Raw genomic sequence first — 19813 nt, 5'->3', positions numbered from 1 at the left:
TTAGTCTATTACATGTCAGCTTTACAGTCTAACTGGCACCTTGGCAAATCCATAAAAATGTACGCCCATTCTTGTTTGCACAGTAAAGAATGAATCCTTTGCAGAATGAACACCCCTCATTGGCAGGGAGCACTGCTACAGGGGGGCAGGGAGAGTGACTGCTGAAGGTGAATGTGAGGACTTCAACCCCAGGCCAAAGAGAAATCACACACCCCTGACAGTCAGATGCAGGCCAATTTCTCTGCTGGCATAAATGAGCAAAACTCTGTTGAAGTCCATGGAACTGAGCCCATTTACACCAGCAGACAATCTGACCTAAATCCAGGTCCCTATTATACTGACACACTTTAAAAGGATGCCAATCCTGACACTGCCAAGAACATACCTGCTTCCCATGTGGTGACAGGCCAGAATCCCCACCGATCTTGCCAGCAAGGTTAAAGTCACTCTCGCCATGCCGGCAAAGATAGATGGTGCGCGGCTGGACATGAATGTTCATTAGGTAATAGACGATTTTACTCTGGATGTAATCCCGGACACGGTTTACCAGGAACCGCTGTCCCACATTGATCACTTTAATGAAGGAAAGATCTCTACGGTCAACACAAAACAAGGACACTCATCAGCATCTTTAAAGCAAAATATGTGTGTATTCTTGTAATACTGATACTGCTGCTACCACTTGGCATTGAGGTGCCTTAGAAAACTCAGAGAGAAAGGACAGACTATTACAATGTAGTGTAGTTTTCTATTTAAACATTCCCATTTATACACTAGAGAGAAATCCTTGCAAATCATGTTGGACATAATCCTGCACGCCTCACACAAGCAAATCTCCCATATTGCAAAGTCAATGAGAGTTTTGCCAGCATAGGGACTGCAGCATGTTAGGTTAGGGAACAAAACTGGCAAAAGAAAGCAGCCCATGTGTCTGTTTCCACAGCATATCCAGTATGCAACATGCTGCTAAATCTCGCCTCTTACTGGTCATAATTATCTGGATCAAGGGGCTGATATGTGACTTTATAGCACTCTATCCTCTTCAGGAAATCATCCATCACACACTCTCGATTTCTCTCTGGGTAGTCAGGGCTGGAGACCTTCACTTCCTGAACAAGAGAGAGAGATTTTAGAAAAGTTAAGCAAACTTTGTATAAATCAGAATAAGTGACATTATTCTTCAAATTTTCAAACAAGCAAGCAAACGCTGTTTACTTTTCCCCTTCCCATCTGCCCTGTGAAGAACCTGCTCCTGGAAAGGAAACAAAGAACACTTCCAAATGTCACAGGGTGGCATTTGGTCAGGGGACAGAGACAGATGGCTTGACTTTTGCCTCTCCACACAAACCACTTACTGCAAATCTTCCCATGAAAATAAAATCAAGCTCCGAGATAAAATGCTTCATGACTTTAGTTTGGTTTCCAAGTTCCCTCATAAATAAACCATCTGTCTTGGTTGCCATGCATCTGCAAATATTAACCACTTATTTCAGAATTGAAACATCAGAACAAGGCTATCAGAACTGCATACAGTATTGCAAAGGGCACCCCACCCCAGGCAGTTTATACAGGGATAGCACTGCACCAGAATAAGAACTGCAGAGTTACACTTATTAGAAGCAGTTCAGTTTCAATCTCTTTCTGCCTGCTGAGATAACAAAGACCAGTTTTTCTGATCCTGGCATAAGCTGCACTAAAGCAGGGTAAGAGAACATTGGGTGAGTTTAACCGAGGATGCCCTTCGTGACTGCAGAAAGGAAAATCAGAATGAAAGTTAGAACTCAGTCTTTTAGCCAGACTCTGATCTCTCTTAGGACAGCATAAATCCAGAGTGACTCATCTTACTCCGACTGGGTTATTCTGAATTTACGTGGGTGTAACAGAGATTAACACCAGGCCCAAACAGACACCTCAGTGTAGAACACTCAGTACGACTTCACAGAATCACCTGACCACAGGCAGGTACAACAGAATGAGGGAGAGTAAAAGCCTTTAAACCCAGAATCCCCTGAGTTCTGTGGATTAGGTTTAACTTTACTGTAGGGCTCTCTAATAATAATGAATCTCAGCTGTTACTGTGAGCCACTATAATAGTCCGTGACCTTCCCTGACAAACATCAAGTCTCCTAGAGAAGGCTGCTACAGACTGCACCTATGAACATTCAGCACCCACCAGGATATTGGCAGCAATGACTTCTGGATCGTCACAGACAGACTCCACAAAAAACACCTAGAGAGGAGACAATGAAGCATGTTTAGTAGAATTAAGAGCCTCTAGAGTAATGGAAATAGGCCATATTAATTCCCAGTATAGCCACAAATGAAGTCAGCAGAGTTACCCCAGGGACAGATTTAGCCAGATATGCTTTGTGAGAAACTAACCTTGCCCCTCACAGTGGGTTCCTATTATCTGTCTATTTAGGAATGTGTGCCACACTCATCCTCATGATCTCTGGGCTCCAGAGAGATAAGGGCTGATGAGGGCAGAATATTTTGTTTGGGATATCCCAACAAGCCAATTCACTAAAACAGGGTACTTCCCAAATCAGACATATGCATAGAAGGGTGCTGATTCTCCCCTACCATGCACCTTAAATATTCATTGACACCGGAGCAGAGTGGATGAAAAACAACATCAGAACGGCATTTCAAACCAGCTTTGCAGAGGTGGACATGATGACACAAACCCTGAAACTACAACGGCACTGTACAAAGATAAGGGCCCAAATCTGCCATCCAATGCACTGACGCTAATGGCAATGGGATACAACCAAAGGAGGCATTCACTCCTACAGTCCTTATTCCAGATAAATGAAAGTCACCTTATAAGCATTCTCCTTAGCAAAATTTAAGATCAAGTCCCTCCTCTCTCGAGTCGTGTTGGTTGCATCGAACACCTAACAGAAAAAAAAAAATCCCAACAACATTAGCTACAGTTTTTAAAGCTGCCAGAAGAGTTTGGATGAATATCTCAGGCTTTGATTTAATACTCTTTTGATTTAAACTCAGTATAATCAAGTGTTATCTTACAGCTATCTGCCCGCCATCCTCTGTGACATAAGCTTTCACATCTTCCAGAGCCACCAAGGCACACTGTCTGTAAGGAGAGAAATTGGCAGCATTGCAGACAGTGCAAAGTGGTCAGATTCCAAGCCTCATGAATCACGACTCCAAATCTTACAATGGGACAAATTACAGAGCCAACCCTGTTTAAATGCCTCTGTTCTGAGCACTCTATCTTTCCAGCTCAGGAGTCTGTTGCCATCTCTCCTTAAAGGAACAAATGGGTCTCTGTGGAGTCATAGTATCTGGGGACAGATGCGCTGCCCACCAGGGAAGATAGATTCTGGGAGCCGAAGCTGAATCTAGGTCTCCCAACTGGTCACTAAATGGGACAATAAGGACTTTTTAATCCATCTGCTTTTTATTTGTATTACATACCTCTCTTATCATCTGAGTTTTGTCCTTTGGGCCCCATTCTGCATCCCTGGAAGTAAATGACAAGATTCCCTCTGACTTCAATAGACGCAGGTTTAGCCCCTTTATTAGATGTATTGTTTTAGTATCATTTGACATCTCTCCCGAGGACGTCTCATCGTTAAACAGCCACTACTGTACGCCTGGGGGGAAATCCTGCCCTCCACCCCATGAAAGTCAATGGGAGTTTTGCCATGGACTTCAACGCAGCAAGGATTTCACCCTTGGCAATCATCTGTAAGGATAAACTTTCCTTAAAAGAACATATCTGTGCTCCAATCAAGGGGGTGAGAGAGCACGGCAGCTTGTAAACATGCCCGAACAAGGACCAAAGGGCACTTTCTTGGAGGGATAGTTATATCTCTGCCAACTTGCTAAAGAGGATCTGAAGTTTGTTACCTACTCATGAACAGGAGGCCTCATGCCCACCCTGAAGACCCAGCTTCTAGGGCAGCTGTTTTAATGGCGTGCACAGGATACCCAACAAAGCACACAGAGTGTGTGTCCCCCAGCCCCGATAGGTGAATTTTATGGAACAAGCCTGCTTTGTCACCTTGAATTCATACTACAGTGTTGGTGTCCTGCTGTATGCAAATGTCTGTAAGAAAAGTGATCTGGAGTCTGAAGCTGGGAATTGTTTATTCTGGTGGAGAAGTGCAAAATCAAACCAGAACCCTGGAACGGCATGACTTTTAGACTGACCTAGAGGTAAGCTGAGTTCAGAAGCAAATTCCAGAGCAATGCAGAATTCAGAAAAATTATCAGTCACTAAGCTTTGATCTCAATAGCTACGGAAAAAACATAATCCTGCTGCCATTATAATCAAATACTCATGGGAGGATGAAGCCCTAAATATTTTATCCTATTGGAAGGTATACAGAAATACACAGAGATTATAGGGGCTATAAAATGGTATAGTTGAGCATGCCGGAGACCACACAAAAGCCCAAATTACTAGAGAGTTTAACAACAATATCCCTCTCTTTTGTAAGAGCCACAAGCAAGTTCACATGCTCGGAAATTTCCCCCTGCACTGTCTGCAAAATTAAATTACCGGGTAGGGTTAATTTACTTTCTCCCTATATAATTCCAGGTATTCATTTAAAGATGTTCTTGGAGTTTCTAGTACCCCTAAACCTGTATAGTGACAGCTGTATCATCAACTGGGCAAGGGTCAACTACCTTTTTTTCCTCCTTCTCAAAGTGCCAGCAACCAGGAGAATGGAGGTGGGAATATGAGGATTTAATGAAAAAAATATATATTTTTGAAGAGCACTAGTCTACACAAAATTCAATTCTGTCACATGCTCCCAATGCAGTTTTTAAAACTTGTAAAATAATCTGAAATTTCCTCAGGTAGAACAAATTATTAATCCACTCCACAAAACATTCACTGCAGGCCCAAATCTGCCATTTTTACTCACACAGTGTAACACCTTACTCTGTGAGTAATCTCTATTGAAATCAATGGGAGGTCTGATGCAATAAAGTCCTCCTCAACCTAAGCAATGGTGGCAGAATTTAACCCCATAATTGTCTATTGACATTAAATGTCACTTCCTACAATCAGAGGTATAGTCTAAAACCAGCTGCACAGACTTTAGAATGACATGAACTTTTCCCTCTACCATTCAAGTTGGGTTGCACCCTCTGACACAGACTTACTTCCGAATCTTCATGGCTTCTTTGTTATCATGCCTGAAAAAATCATAGGACTTGTACGACTGCACTGCTTCACGACGATATACTCCTAGATTAAACACTTCACAAAAAACAAACAAAGACGTGTGATTTGCAGCATTTCACAAACATGTGTTACCTGGCTGTGAGCCAAGAGGAGAATCACATCCTTATCTTGATTACAGCAATTCATGAGCTATCCGTCCAACTAAAATCTTCTAGCAATTTTACTTCAAATTAACTTTCGCAAACACCACGAGAATTCCTTATGACTGAAATCTGAAACACTTAAACTGCACCATAGAATTTCAGAATCCCTGATTTTCCGTGTGTACCTTTTCCCAGATCTCCTCAAGTTAATCCACATTTTTTATAACTATCCTCCTAGTTATCAGTATGTTCATGTGCAATCCCTATTCCCATTAAGCAGGTTTATATGCACTCACTGAAAGGAGGAGAGACCCAAATCAAGCAGAAGGGGCTTTATAATATCTCATGCACTTTGCTAAAGAAGAATTTAGTTCTCAGAAAACATAAGAACATAAGAATGGCCGTACTGGGTCACACCAAAGGTCCCTCTAGCCCAGTATCCTGTCTACCGACAGTGGCCAATGTCAGGTGCCCTGAAGGGAGTGAACCTAACAGGTAATGATCAAGTGCCATCCATCTCCTGCCATCCATCTCCACCCTCTGACAAACAGAGACTAGGGAAACCATTCCTTACCCATCCTGGCTAACAGACATTAATGGCTTTAACCTCCATGAATTTATCTAGTTCTCTTTTTAAATGCTGTTATAGTCCTTGCCTTCACAACCTCCTCAGGCAAGGAGTTCCACAGGTTGACTGTGCGCTGTGTGAAGAACTTCCTTTTATTTATTTTAAACCTGCTGCCCTTTAATTTCATTTGGTGGCCCCTAATTCTTATATTATGGGAACAAGTAAATAACTTTTCTTTATTCACTTTCTCCACATCACTCATGATTTTATATACCTCTATCATATCCCCCCTTAGTCTCCTTTTTTCCAAGCTGAAAAGATACCAAATTTGGCAGCCCTGGAAACCAAAGGCCTCTGTCTGACTGAAATTCACCCCCGTGCAGAGGGCCAGCACAAGGGTCTATGAAGCACTTAAGACCTACTTTGAGGACTTAAGTACCGCACAGATTTTGTGCTGGCCCTCTGCACAGGGATGATGTTCCCTCTCTAAGCACAGAATAGATACAGCTTGAGTAACACTAGTTAAGCTTCCCTGACATACTGACCCTTGCCAATCTGCCTGTAGAAACCACCTCTAAGGGTTCAAGTGGAATTCAGTTGCTATGGATAACTGAATCTTAGGGCTCTTTGCTGGCACTGCCAATAAGGTTTTATGCCGTAGACGCTTGTTCACCGGGGACAACACTGAAGCTAGCACCCCATAAAGTAGCTACCAAGTTATGACAACTTTCAGTGACTATAAACCTGGGCTGGATTAAAACAAATGTCTCATTGCCAGCTCCATGACCCATCCATCGCTTTAAGCTACCATGTACAAAAATCCGTACAGACCTTTCGTAGGCACACCAATCCAGTTGAGGTAGCGTGTTAATTTCTTGGACATATAAGTCTTGCCCCGGGCAGGAAGGCCAATCATTACAATCAAAGTAGGGGAGTTGGTCATATAGGAAGCCCATGCTGCAAAGAGGAGGAAGCGAAATCATTAAACTAATTAAATCAGCTTAGAACAAAAACCAAGTCAGAAACCAAATTCATCTCTGGCATAACTCACTGCCTCTGCCCATCTACCAGCCACACAAAAGGTTACTTACTGTATGAAACACACAGTTGATTCATTATCATGCCCTTCCATCCAATTAAACGTTAATAGCAATCACTGGACCACAGCATGGCTCTCTCAGGAGTTAGCTAATGAAGTAGGTTAACGACTGATCAGCCACCGGGAACAGGGAAAATAACGTGTGACTAATGTGTCAGCCAAAATACGTCAGCCAGAGTTAAATATATTTAACTATTAAGCAGTAACTGTCAAGGACATAGAAAAAAATTCTTTAATGAAAGAGATCATATTTCTCTACTGACAGCAGACAGGAATCTAATTTCCTTCCTTAACATACTCAACAAACAATCTGAGAAACTAAATTAGTAATGTTTAGCCTGTTGCTGAGAAGCAGGATTTTTTTTTACCATTATTGCTTTTGCATAAAATTTCTTGTTTCTTTAAAAAAAAAAAGTTACGTAATTTCCCAAAAGCAACAGATTAACTAATCCACTAATTAAGTAAAACTGAGTTTTATAAAACTACCGTATATGAAAGACACTGATTATAGACAGGGATATGGGAGCATGTGTTGATATAATTAAACTGATCAAAGCAAGTGAATATAAACTGAATGGAACATGGAATGGACAAAATGTCTAAATGGCCAGTTGAGATGGTTTCACCACACAAGATAAAATGCAAATCTAACTGCAATACTGACGGGGCTTTGTCAGCTGTAAATCTAATCAGTTTCAAAGACTTTGTTAAAGGTATATCTGTGCACTACACCTGCCCCCAAACCACCATGCTCTTTTTTTTTTTATATATATAGTTTTATAGCCAGACTTGTCTATTATTAGAACTGTTCTTCTCTCACTTGTTGCGGTGCACAAAAACCCACACAAACAACAGGGAAACTGACTTTGGGGAAGCCATCTGTACCAAGTGCTGTCAAATGCACAAAGTAAACAAATGGGAAAAAAATAAATATTTTTCCCCAGCGTCTCTTCCAGTCATAGTCATTTTAAGGGTTATTTGCAACAATTGTAGGTAAAACATTGTTAAACACAAGCATAACCTTTAAATTGATGATGTCCCTTTAAATAGCTTTATAAAGAATCTGGAGGAAAAGGCAAACAAGATGTTAAATTTTAATTCCCAGAGTGACCTAGATTGAGAGGTTTTGAAAAATCAGTAAAGACACTGTGTTATGAGATCCAGAATGGTTAGATATATAAGCAGAAAATAACAAAATGAGTGTAATCTGCATAAGAGCAACTAGTACATGTGGAGAAAAAGTAATCCCTAATAAAGCTATTCAATGGGGGAGAGATACTTGGAAAGCAGTAAAAATCAAAACAGACCTCCAGTGATTATGCAGCCCTAATCATAGTATTGTGTGCGTGCATCCTTCCTACTGAGCAAATACCTTTGGGATTCTTTGCTGAAATCTGTTCCTGGCCTATGTCAACAGAAGATTGGAAGAGCTAGGTTAAAAGACTTCAATGGAGATTGGTAGACACTAGGTTTGGCATCAACTCAACATATCGGGGATATGGGTAGGGATAGGGTGCAGAGTGCCCTAGACAAATTGGAGGACTGGGCCAAAAGAAATCTTATGAGGTTCAACAAGGACAAGTGCAGAGTCCTGCATTTAGGAAGGAAGAATACCATGCACCGTTACAGGCTGGGGACAGACTGGATAAGCAGCAGTTCTGCAGAAAAGGACCTGGGGATTACAGTGGACGAGAAGCTGGATATGAGTCAGCAGTGTGCCCTTTTTGCCAAGAAGGCCAACGGCATATTGGGCTGTATTAGTAGGAGCACTGCCAGCAGATCAAGGGAAGTGATTATTCCCCTCTATTTGGCACTAGTGAGGCCACACCTGGAGTATTGCATCCAGTTTTGGTCCCCCACTACAGAAGGGATGTGGACAAACTGGAGAGAATCCAGCGGAGGGCAACAAAAATGATTAGGGGGCTGGGGCACATGACTTATGAGGAGAGGCTGAGGGAACTGGGGTTATTTAGGCTGCAGAAGAGAAGAGTGAGGGGGGGATTTGATAGCAGCCTTCAACTACCTGAAGTGGGGTTCCAAAGAGGATGGAGCTCGGCTGTTCTCAGTGGTGGCTGATGACAGAACAAGAAGCAATGGTCTCAAGTTGCAGTGAGGGAGTTCTAGGTTGGATATTAGGAAACACTATTTCACTAGGAGGGAGGTGAAGCACTGGAATGGGTTACCTAAGGAGGTGGTGGAATCTGCATCCTTAAGGCCCGGCTTGACGAAGCCCTGGCGGGGATGATTTAGTTGGTGTTGGTCCTGCTTTGAGAAGGGGATTGGACTAGATGACCCCCTGAGGTCTCTTCCAACCCTAATCTTCTATGATTCTTTCACAGATGTAACATGCCCAGATCACTGCCTGATGAAGCACATTAGACAAAAATATGAAACAACATTGTTTCATGATGGGCTATTTTAAACCACTGTTCAAGTACAGTTGTGCTACTTGTTGCCTAGTACATGTGGGTGGCTTTCAGGAACAGGGATTACATTAAAACTCTAATCTACATTAAAATAGAGTTCTTTTTTAAACAGCTGAATTCCAAAACATTATTAACTCGAAAGGTAAACATTTGTCCAAAAGAGCAAAACATGTAACAAATATAATTAGAAATGATACAAACAAGAACTGTAAACAGTCATAAACCCGTGAAGTACTACTTTAGGAGCCTACATGAAATTATTTCTGGGGATCTCAGTTCCAAGTGGACATCATAAAAACACATCACAATTGTTCCCCTTGTGGCAGCCTCAGCAGAGAGGTCAAGAACTGATTGGGACGTACAAAAAGAACAACCCTATAGATCAGAGCTGAAGCACTTTGGGGAGGTGACATGGGGGAAGCCAGCACTACCACTGTTGTACTGAGGATTGCATGGGGGACATAATTCAGCTATCGAGTCAGAAAAAGTAAAATAATTCAAGATGTTTATGTTAAAGACTTAAAAACAAAAGTTGTGCATGGTAGGATGATTTTTTTTTAAAAGATCCTGATCCTGCACTCATGTGCAGCTCATTTCAGGATTCTAAATAGGTCTAAATTCATTCCTGGTGTAATGCCACTGCAGTCTATAGAGGTGCACTAAGGATTAAATTGTATTTGTGTTTACTACTGCACTGAGCTAGAAGGAATAAAGCACGACAGACTTACCTGTTTATAAAAAGAAGTAATCAAAGAGAAATTAATTGCAAGACACACGATCTATTTTCCCAAGACTGTCACAAATACTCACAGCACTTTTTTTCTGAGACTCGAATATTTGAAGTTTTGTTTTCCTGGTTGCTGTTGTTGTTGTTCTGCTCTGGGACTAATGCTGTATGTCCTGACATTGCTGCTAATCGCACACTTGGTCAGTGCTGGACCTTTAGGCTCTTGGAAAAGAAAAGAAGAACCAAGAAACAAATCCTTGTGAAATCCAGTAGGCAGAATAAAATAAGATGCATAGCAACTTATCTGTGCTGTTCCGGGTGGGAGGGAAAGGAAACCATAGAACAGTCTCAGAGCCACAGTACAAGGTCAACAGCAGGTCGCAACATACGTAGGTGGTAACAAATGTAGTTGGCACAAGATAAGGCAAAGCACAGAAAAATGAAGCAGAGGAGGAAAAAAATACCTCCCTCACCTGGGACATTAATGAACCATCTCAGCCAAGGAACAGAAGGATTAAGGGGGAGAGTACCTACTTTTGCCCCTTCCCTGTAAGTCACAAAAAGATATAAAGGAACAGCCTTCCCCAGCCTCCCAAAGTCATTATGCAGCTGCTAGGCACTGTTTCAGGGGGGCAGTCCCCGAGATGCCAAGGCTGGGAAAGAATCCCAGCTGGTTTGACAGCATCCTCTGAGCAGGGGACAGGGCAGGTCTCTCAGCCAGGCACTCCCAAGCCCCGCTCCAGGATTGCTGCCATTCATCGGGTGCCGACCTGCAGAGCCCTTCCCCCGCAGACACACCCGCTCGCCGCGCGGGGGAACGGAGGCGCAGAACCCCCCAGCCTTCAGCACGAGCCCGGGACCGGGTTCCGCGCTGAGACGTACCGGGAAGGGGTGGGCAGCCAGGCGGCTGCTGCACCTGCCAAGCGCTGCGAGCCTCAGACACCGCCCAGGAGCCTCCCGCAGCAGCCAGGACGTGGCTGCACCGGCCGGCTCGCGCGACCCCGCACTGCAGCAGCAAACCAGCCGGCGCGGAGCCCGCACACCCCCTGCGCGCTGCCCGGCTGGCACCAGCTGAGGCTGGCGGGCCGGGAACGAGATGCAAATGATATGCTAATGTGGCGCCCACGTGACGAAGCCGCAGCGCGGCAGCCGTGTTAGGGGGAGACCCGTGGAACCAGAGGAGCGGGACCAAACTAGGCAAATGAACGGGAACCATTAGAATAGGCCTAGACATGCAAACGGGGCGTAAACGCGTCCATTGGCAAAGGGTGCAACTGAGATGCAAATACGTCCATAGATAAATAGCATGTAAATGAGCTCAGAACGCTCAATTATTTTCCACTGAACTGCGAAGGAGTAAAAGAACAGGCAGTTCGGATATGCAAATAAGTTGCAATTATGCAAATACGTTGTCATTATGCAAATGAGGTTATAATAGAGCTCCGCCCCCACCAGCTCCTAGTCCACCTGGACCGCAGGGAGGCAGAACGCGGTGACGTATCCCCCCTCGACTGTGAGATTCTCCGTGTGCGTGTGACGGCACCAAGGGCACCTCGAGCGTTCCGCCCCAAGCCGCGGATTGGCTGCGCCGCGGGCACGCGGGAAGAGATGCGGGTTGCGGCGTGGGTCCCGCGAGCCAATAGTGAGGCACGGCGGAAGCATCGCGAGACTTGGCGGGGCAGCCGCCCCGGCCATTTTGCTGGGGGAGCAGATTTGGGAGCCCCGGCCCGGAGGAGGAGGATGCTGCGGCTGCGCTGCAAGGCCCGGAGCGGCTCCCACCCGCTGCCCGGCCTCACGGCGCATTCCCGCCTCCGGGAGCTGCAGGCCGCCCTGGCCGCCCTCACCGGGGTGCCGGCCCCGGCCCAGCGCCTCCTGCTCGGCTTCCCCCCGCGGAGCCTGGACCTGAGCGACGGGGAGCGGCGGCTGGGGGAGCTCGGCATCCATTCAGGTGAGGAGCGTGGGGTCACCGCCCCCCTTCCCTGGCGGGCGGGCCCGGGGGCTGCCCCTGCCCGGGTGACAGGCCTGAGCCCGGGGGCTCCTGGCTGCCTCCATCATGGGCAGGGCAGCTCCCCTGGACAGCGCCTGCTGGGGGCCCAGGCTGCGGGGCAGCGTCTCTTCCCCTCACCCTAGGGCGGTGGGGGAGGGGGGGAGTAGTCCCTAAAGGCTGAACCCAGCCGGGGGGCGGGGGATCCGCCTGACCCCAGTGAGAGCCAAAGTGCAGGGAGGTTGCTGGGTGCCCCACCGGGCAAGGCTGGTCTAAGAAGTTGGTACTTGCCCTCGAGTGCTCAAGATGCAGAGAGAACAGACACAGGACAAAGTGGGTGGAGGCGAGAGGCTCGTGTATGGAAATATGTATTTTCTGACCCTTTCCTTCTAGAACGGATGTTGTAGAGACTGCTGGGTTAAGCGTATGTTCAGGTTGCCCCTTTAAACTCCTCTGATCATGCACATGGCTCACTGAAATGGTTATGGGTTAATATGAATTTCCTTTCTGGAGCTTATTTCATTCTCTCTGCAAATATTAAAGCCTTATGGGCCTGCTTCAACACAGTGTAAAGAACATGTAGCAAAAGCTTTAGTTCTCTCTGGCGTAAAAGGCACAACATTAATATTCTGCTGCCTACAGTGTTGTTCCACAGCTCAAGACGGGAAGAGCAAAAGAATGCCATACCTAATCGAAACTGCATTTCAGCAGATTATAATTACCTGACCTAAAACTTGGTTGGGACATTGGGGCTACCACCCTTTAATAAAAAATTGATTGCAAAATAGTGTTGTCAGTGACTGTCCAACCTGTTTATCAGCTTCTGTAAATGTAAACATCTTCTATTTCACTGACTCTAAAGTGGGTTTTCAGGAGACTAAAATGAAAAGAACTGGGTATCACTGATGTTCCAGATTTGGACAGTAAACTTGAAAACATTAACTACTGTGCTAATTTGGAGACTTCAGTACAAACCCTGTGCCTTTATCTGAACTAGCAATATACAGTGAGAGGCCAAAGCTACAATCATCTGCTGCATCATGCTGTGGCTTCTTATGTAATTTATTTGGTAATGCTTTCTGTTGTGCTGATATGAGTGTCAGAGAACTGAGGCATGATATACTGGAGGCTTTAAATGATTTGCTTCTGTTTTTGTAGTTTTTCCTTTTCTGTTTGTAATGCACTTTGGTGAAGCAACACTGCATTTCATCTACCTAATCCTCACCCTTCTTGATTCTTTATTTTTGACAGGTGATACTCTAATTGTTGAAGAGGACACAACCAAACCCAAGACTGAGTCACCTGTGGTTGCAAAAAGGAGTGTCCCTACTTTGGTCAGGGAAGCATTGCCTGTACTTGCAAGGAGGGTTGTTCCAGCAGATAACTCCTGTCTCTTCACAAGCATATTCTATGTGGTAGAGGGAGGCATTTATGATCCGGCATGCGCTCCAGAGATGCGCAGTCTTATAGCCCAGATAGTGGCAAGTGATCCAGAGTCCTATTGTGAGGCAGTACTAGGGAAAACCAATGAAGAGTATTGTGAGTGGATCAGAAGAGAAGATACATGGGGAGGAGCCATTGAAGTATCCATTCTGTCTAAGTTTTATCAGTGTGAAATCTGTGTAGTGGATACACAGACAGTCAGAATTGACCGTTTTGGGGAAGATGCTGGCTATGCTAGGCGGGTCCTTCTGATTTATGATGGGATTCATTATGATCCACTTGAACGTAAAATCCCTGACTCAGACATCCCTCCCCTGACTATTTTCTCAACAAATGATGACATTGTTCTTGCACAAGCATTGGAATTGGCAGATGAAGCCAGACGAAAGAGGCAGTTTACTGATGTAAATCGCTTTACACTAAGATGCATGGTGTGCCAGAAGGGGTTAACTGGACAAGTGGAAGCCAGAGAACATGCCAAGGAGACTGGGCATGCGAACTTTGGAGAAGTGTGACATCTACATGAGGATGGTTACATCTACTACCTCACTGCTCCAGAATAAGATTCTGGATTTTCAGATAAGCTATGTGTAAGCATAAAAAACTCCCTTCAAAGCTTGAAAAGCCCTCTTAACTTAATGATTGAGACACACAGGTTTGTTATGGTTAGTGTGCAGGTTTACAGATAGGTATGCAGTAGTGACACACTCTTCCCAACTAGTTTGAAATAGGTAACTTCTTGCATGCTGATTTTAAAGTAACTGGCAGCTGTTTGTTGTATGTTAGCAGCTAAAAGTCCTGACTCCTGAAGAACCTTATTTTCTGATGGAGAAGCTGCTGTGTGACATGGCTGGACATACATACAATACTGTATCTAGAGTTACATAGACTTAGAATAACAGTTGAAATCTTAACTCTGAATTATCGGGTTTAGTTATAATCTTTCAGTACTTGTAAACTGGTCTTAGTTTGGCACATGAATGTGCCTATCAGCATTTTGTACGAAGAGTTACACAGTAACTCTTATACATTCAAGCAGTTTTTGCAGCAGAGATGACTATAGTGCATACTTCATATAGAAATGGTAACACCAAAGTTGCCCTGTATTAGGTCACAATGAACAACAGTAGAATGTACAGTCTGATAGTGGCTGTACTGAGCGCCTTTTTAAATTGAGTAGAGTTAAGTACCCAATAAATTTAATAATTTTTCCTTAGATACTACTTGAAATGTAGTTTAGTTGCTTGAAAATTAACTGCCAACCCCTCTGTTTACACTGCATCAGGATGTTGGCATGTTTCTTGAAATACTTGGATTCTTGGTAACAATATGATCTCAGTTCCAGCAAGAAGGAATTGTAGTTGAGATTGAAATTACAGATTGTATTGGTTAAACATTAAAATATAGTTTTGATTAAGTGTGGCTGATCTTGTGGCCACTGAAAGTGTTAATAAGCTGTACCAGGCTCCAGATAGTGTTAGCACTTTTTAATCTTTGGTTCTTGCTCTTTTACAGGTCAAAGGCTTGTTCTTTTTTCAGAAGGTCAGAGCATTTATTCAAAAGGGAAAAACTTGAAGTTTCTTTGTTTGCATGCTGCCAGATGCTCTTTAACTTGCTTGGTTTCTCCCCAGTGATTAAATAGCAAGACCTCTATTCTAATAAGGAATGGAGCAGTTTTTCACAACAAAATAAGCTAGGTAAAATGTTCTACTTCTGAAATGACAAAAGCAGGGATGTCAAAACTGGTACAATAAATCTTTAAGCCTCACACTCCCACATAATGTAGAGTGCTTTGAGATCATCTAAATTAAAGATGCTGTAGATGTGCATATTACTGAAATTTCTTAGAATGCCTCAACACGTGTTAAGGCATTTAAACTCTTTTAGCCATGTTTTGGGTCTGAAATGCCTTCTGAATGCTTGTGCAAATGGGGAACAAAGATATACATCTTCATAATAAAGTAGCAATGTGTCGGCTTCTGGAATGGAAACTTCTAGTTATTCAAAGACAGACAATTTAGTAAGGCTAGCCTAGCTAAAGCCCTGATTCAGGAAAGCCCCCTTAAGCACCTGCTTAAGCAATTTCCTGAATTGGAGCCCTCATGCATATATAAGTATAGGGATAGTTCTATGGACCTTCCATGGAACTAGGAATGTGCTTGTAGTTACATGTGCATAGTGTGTCTTGCTGGATTAAGGCCTAAACAAAGTAGTATAAAAATAGTATAATCACCAACAGTATAATGGACCAGAATTCTTTTACTCAGTATTAAGTTACATTGCACTCATGAGTTTGTTACAGAAATCAAGTTAGCTGCTAGTGTTAAGCCCACTTAGCTTTTAGACTTGTTTTAAACTGTTTTTAATGCTCGACTAGAAGCAGATCCTTAAAGCTAGGAACATGAAAGTTACTGTATTATAAACACTTGAGATGGAACTTGGGTTACTGACTAGACCAAGGGACTGTCAGACTCCTACATTATATTCCCAACTTTGTCAGTGAATGGGTGAGACACCCTGGACAAATTGCTACACTTCAGTTTGTATATTCAGCTATAAAATGGTTATAATATCTACCTCACAGAGGTATTGTGAGGCTAATGAATTGATGTTTGTAATGTGCTTGGATGAAAGGTGCTACATAAGTGCAAAGTACTATTGATTACTGTGTGCCATGTTAGCAAACTTATTCTTGGCTTTTGGGAACATAACTTCTGTACTGCAAAATCCTTTAGTTTTGTGCTCTGGAATCTGCAATATAAGACTTGATAAATCTTTGCATACGTTGTAACCGAGTCCAAACTTTATCTGCAATGGATCTCTAAAGTGGATAGCATGGTCACAAGTGTTTGCCCTGTTCTAATACTTTAAAAAAAAAAAGTCTGCGTTATTTAATTGAATCTGCTAGATTGTGTGTAATGCAAGTGTCATTCTCATTGCTTGAATGTGTTTTTATTACCTCAAAAATCAGATGGATTTGGATCTGAAATCACAACTGAACTGCTGTAATACTTGTTCAGAGTCTTTTAGTGTAACAGTTAACTTTGAAAAATTAAGATGTTGAATTTTAACAGAGCAGAGTAATTTACAGAATCTACATTAAAAGATGGAAAGTGATCAGTTACCTTCCTCCCAGGCAGAAAATCTAAATTGTACAAATATAATTGTAAAATATATTTGAAACAGCAATTTCACATGTTTTCTCCTTATGGCAAGACCTTATAAATTTGTGCTAGCTTTGTTATGTCTGATTACTACTAGCATGTGTGTACCCTTTCTTTACATTACAGACATGGAAATATCATGAATGATTTCCTTATCTCAGGGGAATCAACCTGTGACTTTTTTTCAACACTTCTGTTAATTGACTTGCACTGAAGCATTACTACTTGTAGCTCCAAGATACTAATTGTGGACACTTTCTAAAATTAGTTGTTCAAGACAGCATGGACCTTAAGCTCAGGTAACTGGCATTTGATGATGATGCTTGTCATCTGTAAATAATGACCCAAAATATATCATATGGATTGATGTCCTTAAAACTCCCTCTGAATGTTGTTAGCACTAATTTCCATGCTGAAAGTTTCAGCTGAGACTAGAGATTGAATGGGCCATGGAGACTGAACTTCCTACCCCTAGAGGTAGATTCCTTGGTAAAGGTTGAAGCACACTACTATCCTTTTGAAGCTGGCCTGTGCAGGACTAGTTCTGATTAATTATAGGACTTCAACTTCTAGGTTGCCAATCTGGCCCTTTTCACCAGCACTCAATTCCTTTTCCTGAAGAAGGGAGGAAAGAAGCTTAACAAACTCTAATCATGTGGCCTTTCACAAACATTTTATATTGCATGAAGAAATGCACATCTCATGATTTTCACAGCACTTTAAAAGCTTGTAAAAGTTTACATGTTTAGCAGTGTTTTGCAGGGACCTAGCCTGATGTAAGTGTGGTGCTGCAGTAAAATAACTGGCAGTGAACAATTTCTAAAAATCTTGATACTAAAAACATACCCATGTATTCCAGTGACATAACATCCTGTTGTTGTTTTATGAGCACAGGTTATTTTTAAGTATATTTCTTTAAACATGTGCCCTATATTGCAAAACTCATTATTGCACCAATAAAAATGTGATTTATGCATGCATATTTTTGGTGTAGTGTTCATTTGTGGCTTAGGTCTTGGGGTTTAGGTGGAAATACCTGAATAAGTGACTGGAGCATCAGTTAGTCTTCACAAGCCACTAACAAAAACCTGGCCCCTTGCAGTTAGTTCCAAAGGCAAATAAGCACTTGTAATATAGCTTTTCTGTGGAATTCATGGACAAGTAGAGTTTTCTGAAACCAAGGCAGTCAAAACACTACAGCATTCTTGTAAGGTCCATTAAAGTGTATAAGGCATTCCACAATGTAAAATAGTCTTTTCAGTGTACAAAAAAGAAAATCGCTTCTAAAGGGCAGTGCATTTAATATGGTCTCAACCAGGGGTTTGGAAGTGTAATTAGATCAACTTTTGAAACTTGAAATACTGCATTATGTTTTTTGTAATGTAAATTTAAAATGCGTCTAATTCACTAAGGAGCAATGTCGGTTAGTTGTTAGCACACAGTTAACAGAGGTGGGTGGGGTTTTTTTAGCACTTCAGTTCAAAAAGCACTTTGTGCAAAGTCACTGCATTCAGTCACAATCTTTAGTGTTCCAGTTAAACTACTAGCTTTGATACTTCAAAAGGAGGTTGTTTTGGACAATAAGAAAAGACATGCACAATAGAAGACTCCTCTAGAAGGCTGAAAAACTGATGCTACAGTGCAAAAACCATTGGGGTAAGGTCATACCTTCAGCGAAGGCAATGCAAGCTTTGTCTTTGACTTTAATGGAGGTGTGATTTCACCTACGGTTGCTATATTGTGCCGGACAAAGTAGTGTGAGGCATACTGTACACACGAACATGAAGCACAACACTGGAGCTTCAGTAATACACAAAGGACAAAGTTGTATAATTGTTTCCCACTCTTGATTGCAAGAGTAATATACAGTAGTTTAAATTAAAAAAAAAATACATCTTACCAGCCCGATTAGACAATGTAACCTTTAGCAAATAAATTCACAATACTGTAGAAGGAGGATATTGAACTGAAAGGACCATAAGATGTAGTTAAGGTAGAAGGCCATGGGTGTCAGAAGTTGGAGAGGAAACCTGTGCAAGATGGCAAGAGACAGAAAAGGAGGCTTTTGGGGTCTCAAAATATAGTGTTAGTAACTTGAGTTTATCTTCTATGCACACAAGTTCACATCAGAATCCTGTCATTACTTGTGGCATATTTTGTCCAATCGTATTTTCCAGCATTCTCATTCAGTAGGTCATTGCTGCAAGGACTATACAGAAGGCAACTTGTATGTCTTCTGAAGCCTTTTGAATTTGCCATGTTGAACAGTGCATCATTTTACTTTTAAATCTGTATGATTAAGTGATGATGTATATTCACTTTGCTGGGGGGGGAGGCGGAGTGAACAATGTGTCGGGTAAACCATTTGTCTTCTGCATAAGATTTTCACTGGTTGCTTGGTGTACAAAAACCCATGTAATGGTTCTACCGGGGTAGGCAACCTATGGCATGTGTGCCAAAGGCGGCACGCGAGCTGATTTTCAGTGGCACTCGCACTTCCCGGGTCCTGGCCACTGGTCGGGGGGGCTCTGCATTTTAATTTAATTTTAAATGAAGCTTCCTAAACATTTTAAAAACCTTATTTACTTTACATACAACTATAGTTTAGTTATATATTATAGACTTATAGAAAGTGACCTAAAACGTTAATGTATTACTGGCACGTGAAACCTTAAATGAGTGAATAAATGAAGACTTGGCACATCACTTCTGAAAGGTTGCTGATCTCTGGGCTACACAGTAGTCTATTCAATTTGAGGTCTATTTTCTAAAGGATCAGCATACTTGGTCAATCTCATACACTTGATGTATTTCTCATTTCTTAACACCAGAGGGGGGTGTTAACACATCTTCCCATTCAATTTGGGAATTTTATACATAAGACTGAGCACAGAGACTGTTTATCATTCAATCTGAAGTAATACATTTGCAAGATGGTTTACCCCAACTGAGTACAGTAGTTTGACAAGTAAAAATCTGCACACACACACACACACACCCCAAATCAGGATCTGAATGACTAGATACTGGGCTTAATAGGATTAGTTTTCATGGCCATTTTGCAAGGCTAAACAAGTACTAGAAAATATTAAATT

General features: G+C 42.5%; 2 protein-coding genes across 6 annotated transcripts in view; one reads left to right on the top strand and one right to left on the bottom strand.

Annotated features, from left to right (window-relative positions):
• PFKFB2 (6-phosphofructo-2-kinase/fructose-2,6-biphosphatase 2) overlaps positions 1-11202 on the bottom strand; it is a 35420-nt gene extending 24218 nt beyond the window's left edge. For 2 of the 5 annotated variants that reach the window (XM_039536573.1, XM_039536570.1), the window contains exons 1-9: positions 11010-11202; positions 10211-10349; positions 6707-6832; positions 5143-5239; positions 3031-3097; positions 2823-2897; positions 2174-2230; positions 985-1109; positions 386-593 (exon numbers count right to left, since the gene is read on the bottom strand). In XM_039536573.1, coding sequence (XP_039392507.1) covers positions 386-593; positions 985-1109; positions 2174-2230; positions 2823-2897; positions 3031-3097; positions 5143-5239; positions 6707-6832; positions 10211-10307 — 852 coding nt within the window. In that variant the 5' untranslated portion in view covers positions 10308-10349; positions 11010-11202. Of the gene's footprint in view, positions 1-385; positions 594-984; positions 1110-2173; positions 2231-2822; positions 2898-3030; positions 3098-3441; positions 3488-5142; positions 5240-6706; positions 6833-6966; positions 7101-10210; positions 10350-10600; positions 10719-11009 lie in introns of those variants that run through there. The other 3 variants (XM_039536572.1, XM_039536575.1, XM_039536574.1) reach the window with 3 other exon arrangements.
• A 394-nt stretch (positions 11203-11596) lies between these two features.
• Positions 11597-17698, top strand: YOD1 (YOD1 deubiquitinase). Its single transcript, XM_039538729.1, has 2 exons — positions 11597-12075; positions 13363-17698. Exons 1-2 carry the CDS (start codon positions 11736-11738, stop codon positions 14067-14069), a joined length of 1047 nt encoding a protein of 348 aa, XP_039394663.1. The 5' UTR covers positions 11597-11735; the 3' UTR covers positions 14070-17698.
• The last annotated feature ends 2115 nt before the right edge of the window (positions 17699-19813 follow it).

The sequence above is a fragment of the Mauremys reevesii genome, linkage group 4, assembly GCF_016161935.1.
Source record: "Mauremys reevesii isolate NIE-2019 linkage group 4, ASM1616193v1, whole genome shotgun sequence".
Classification (NCBI taxonomy): Eukaryota; Metazoa; Chordata; order Testudines; family Geoemydidae; genus Mauremys; species Mauremys reevesii.
This window is presented reverse-complemented; position numbering and strand designations above follow the sequence as displayed.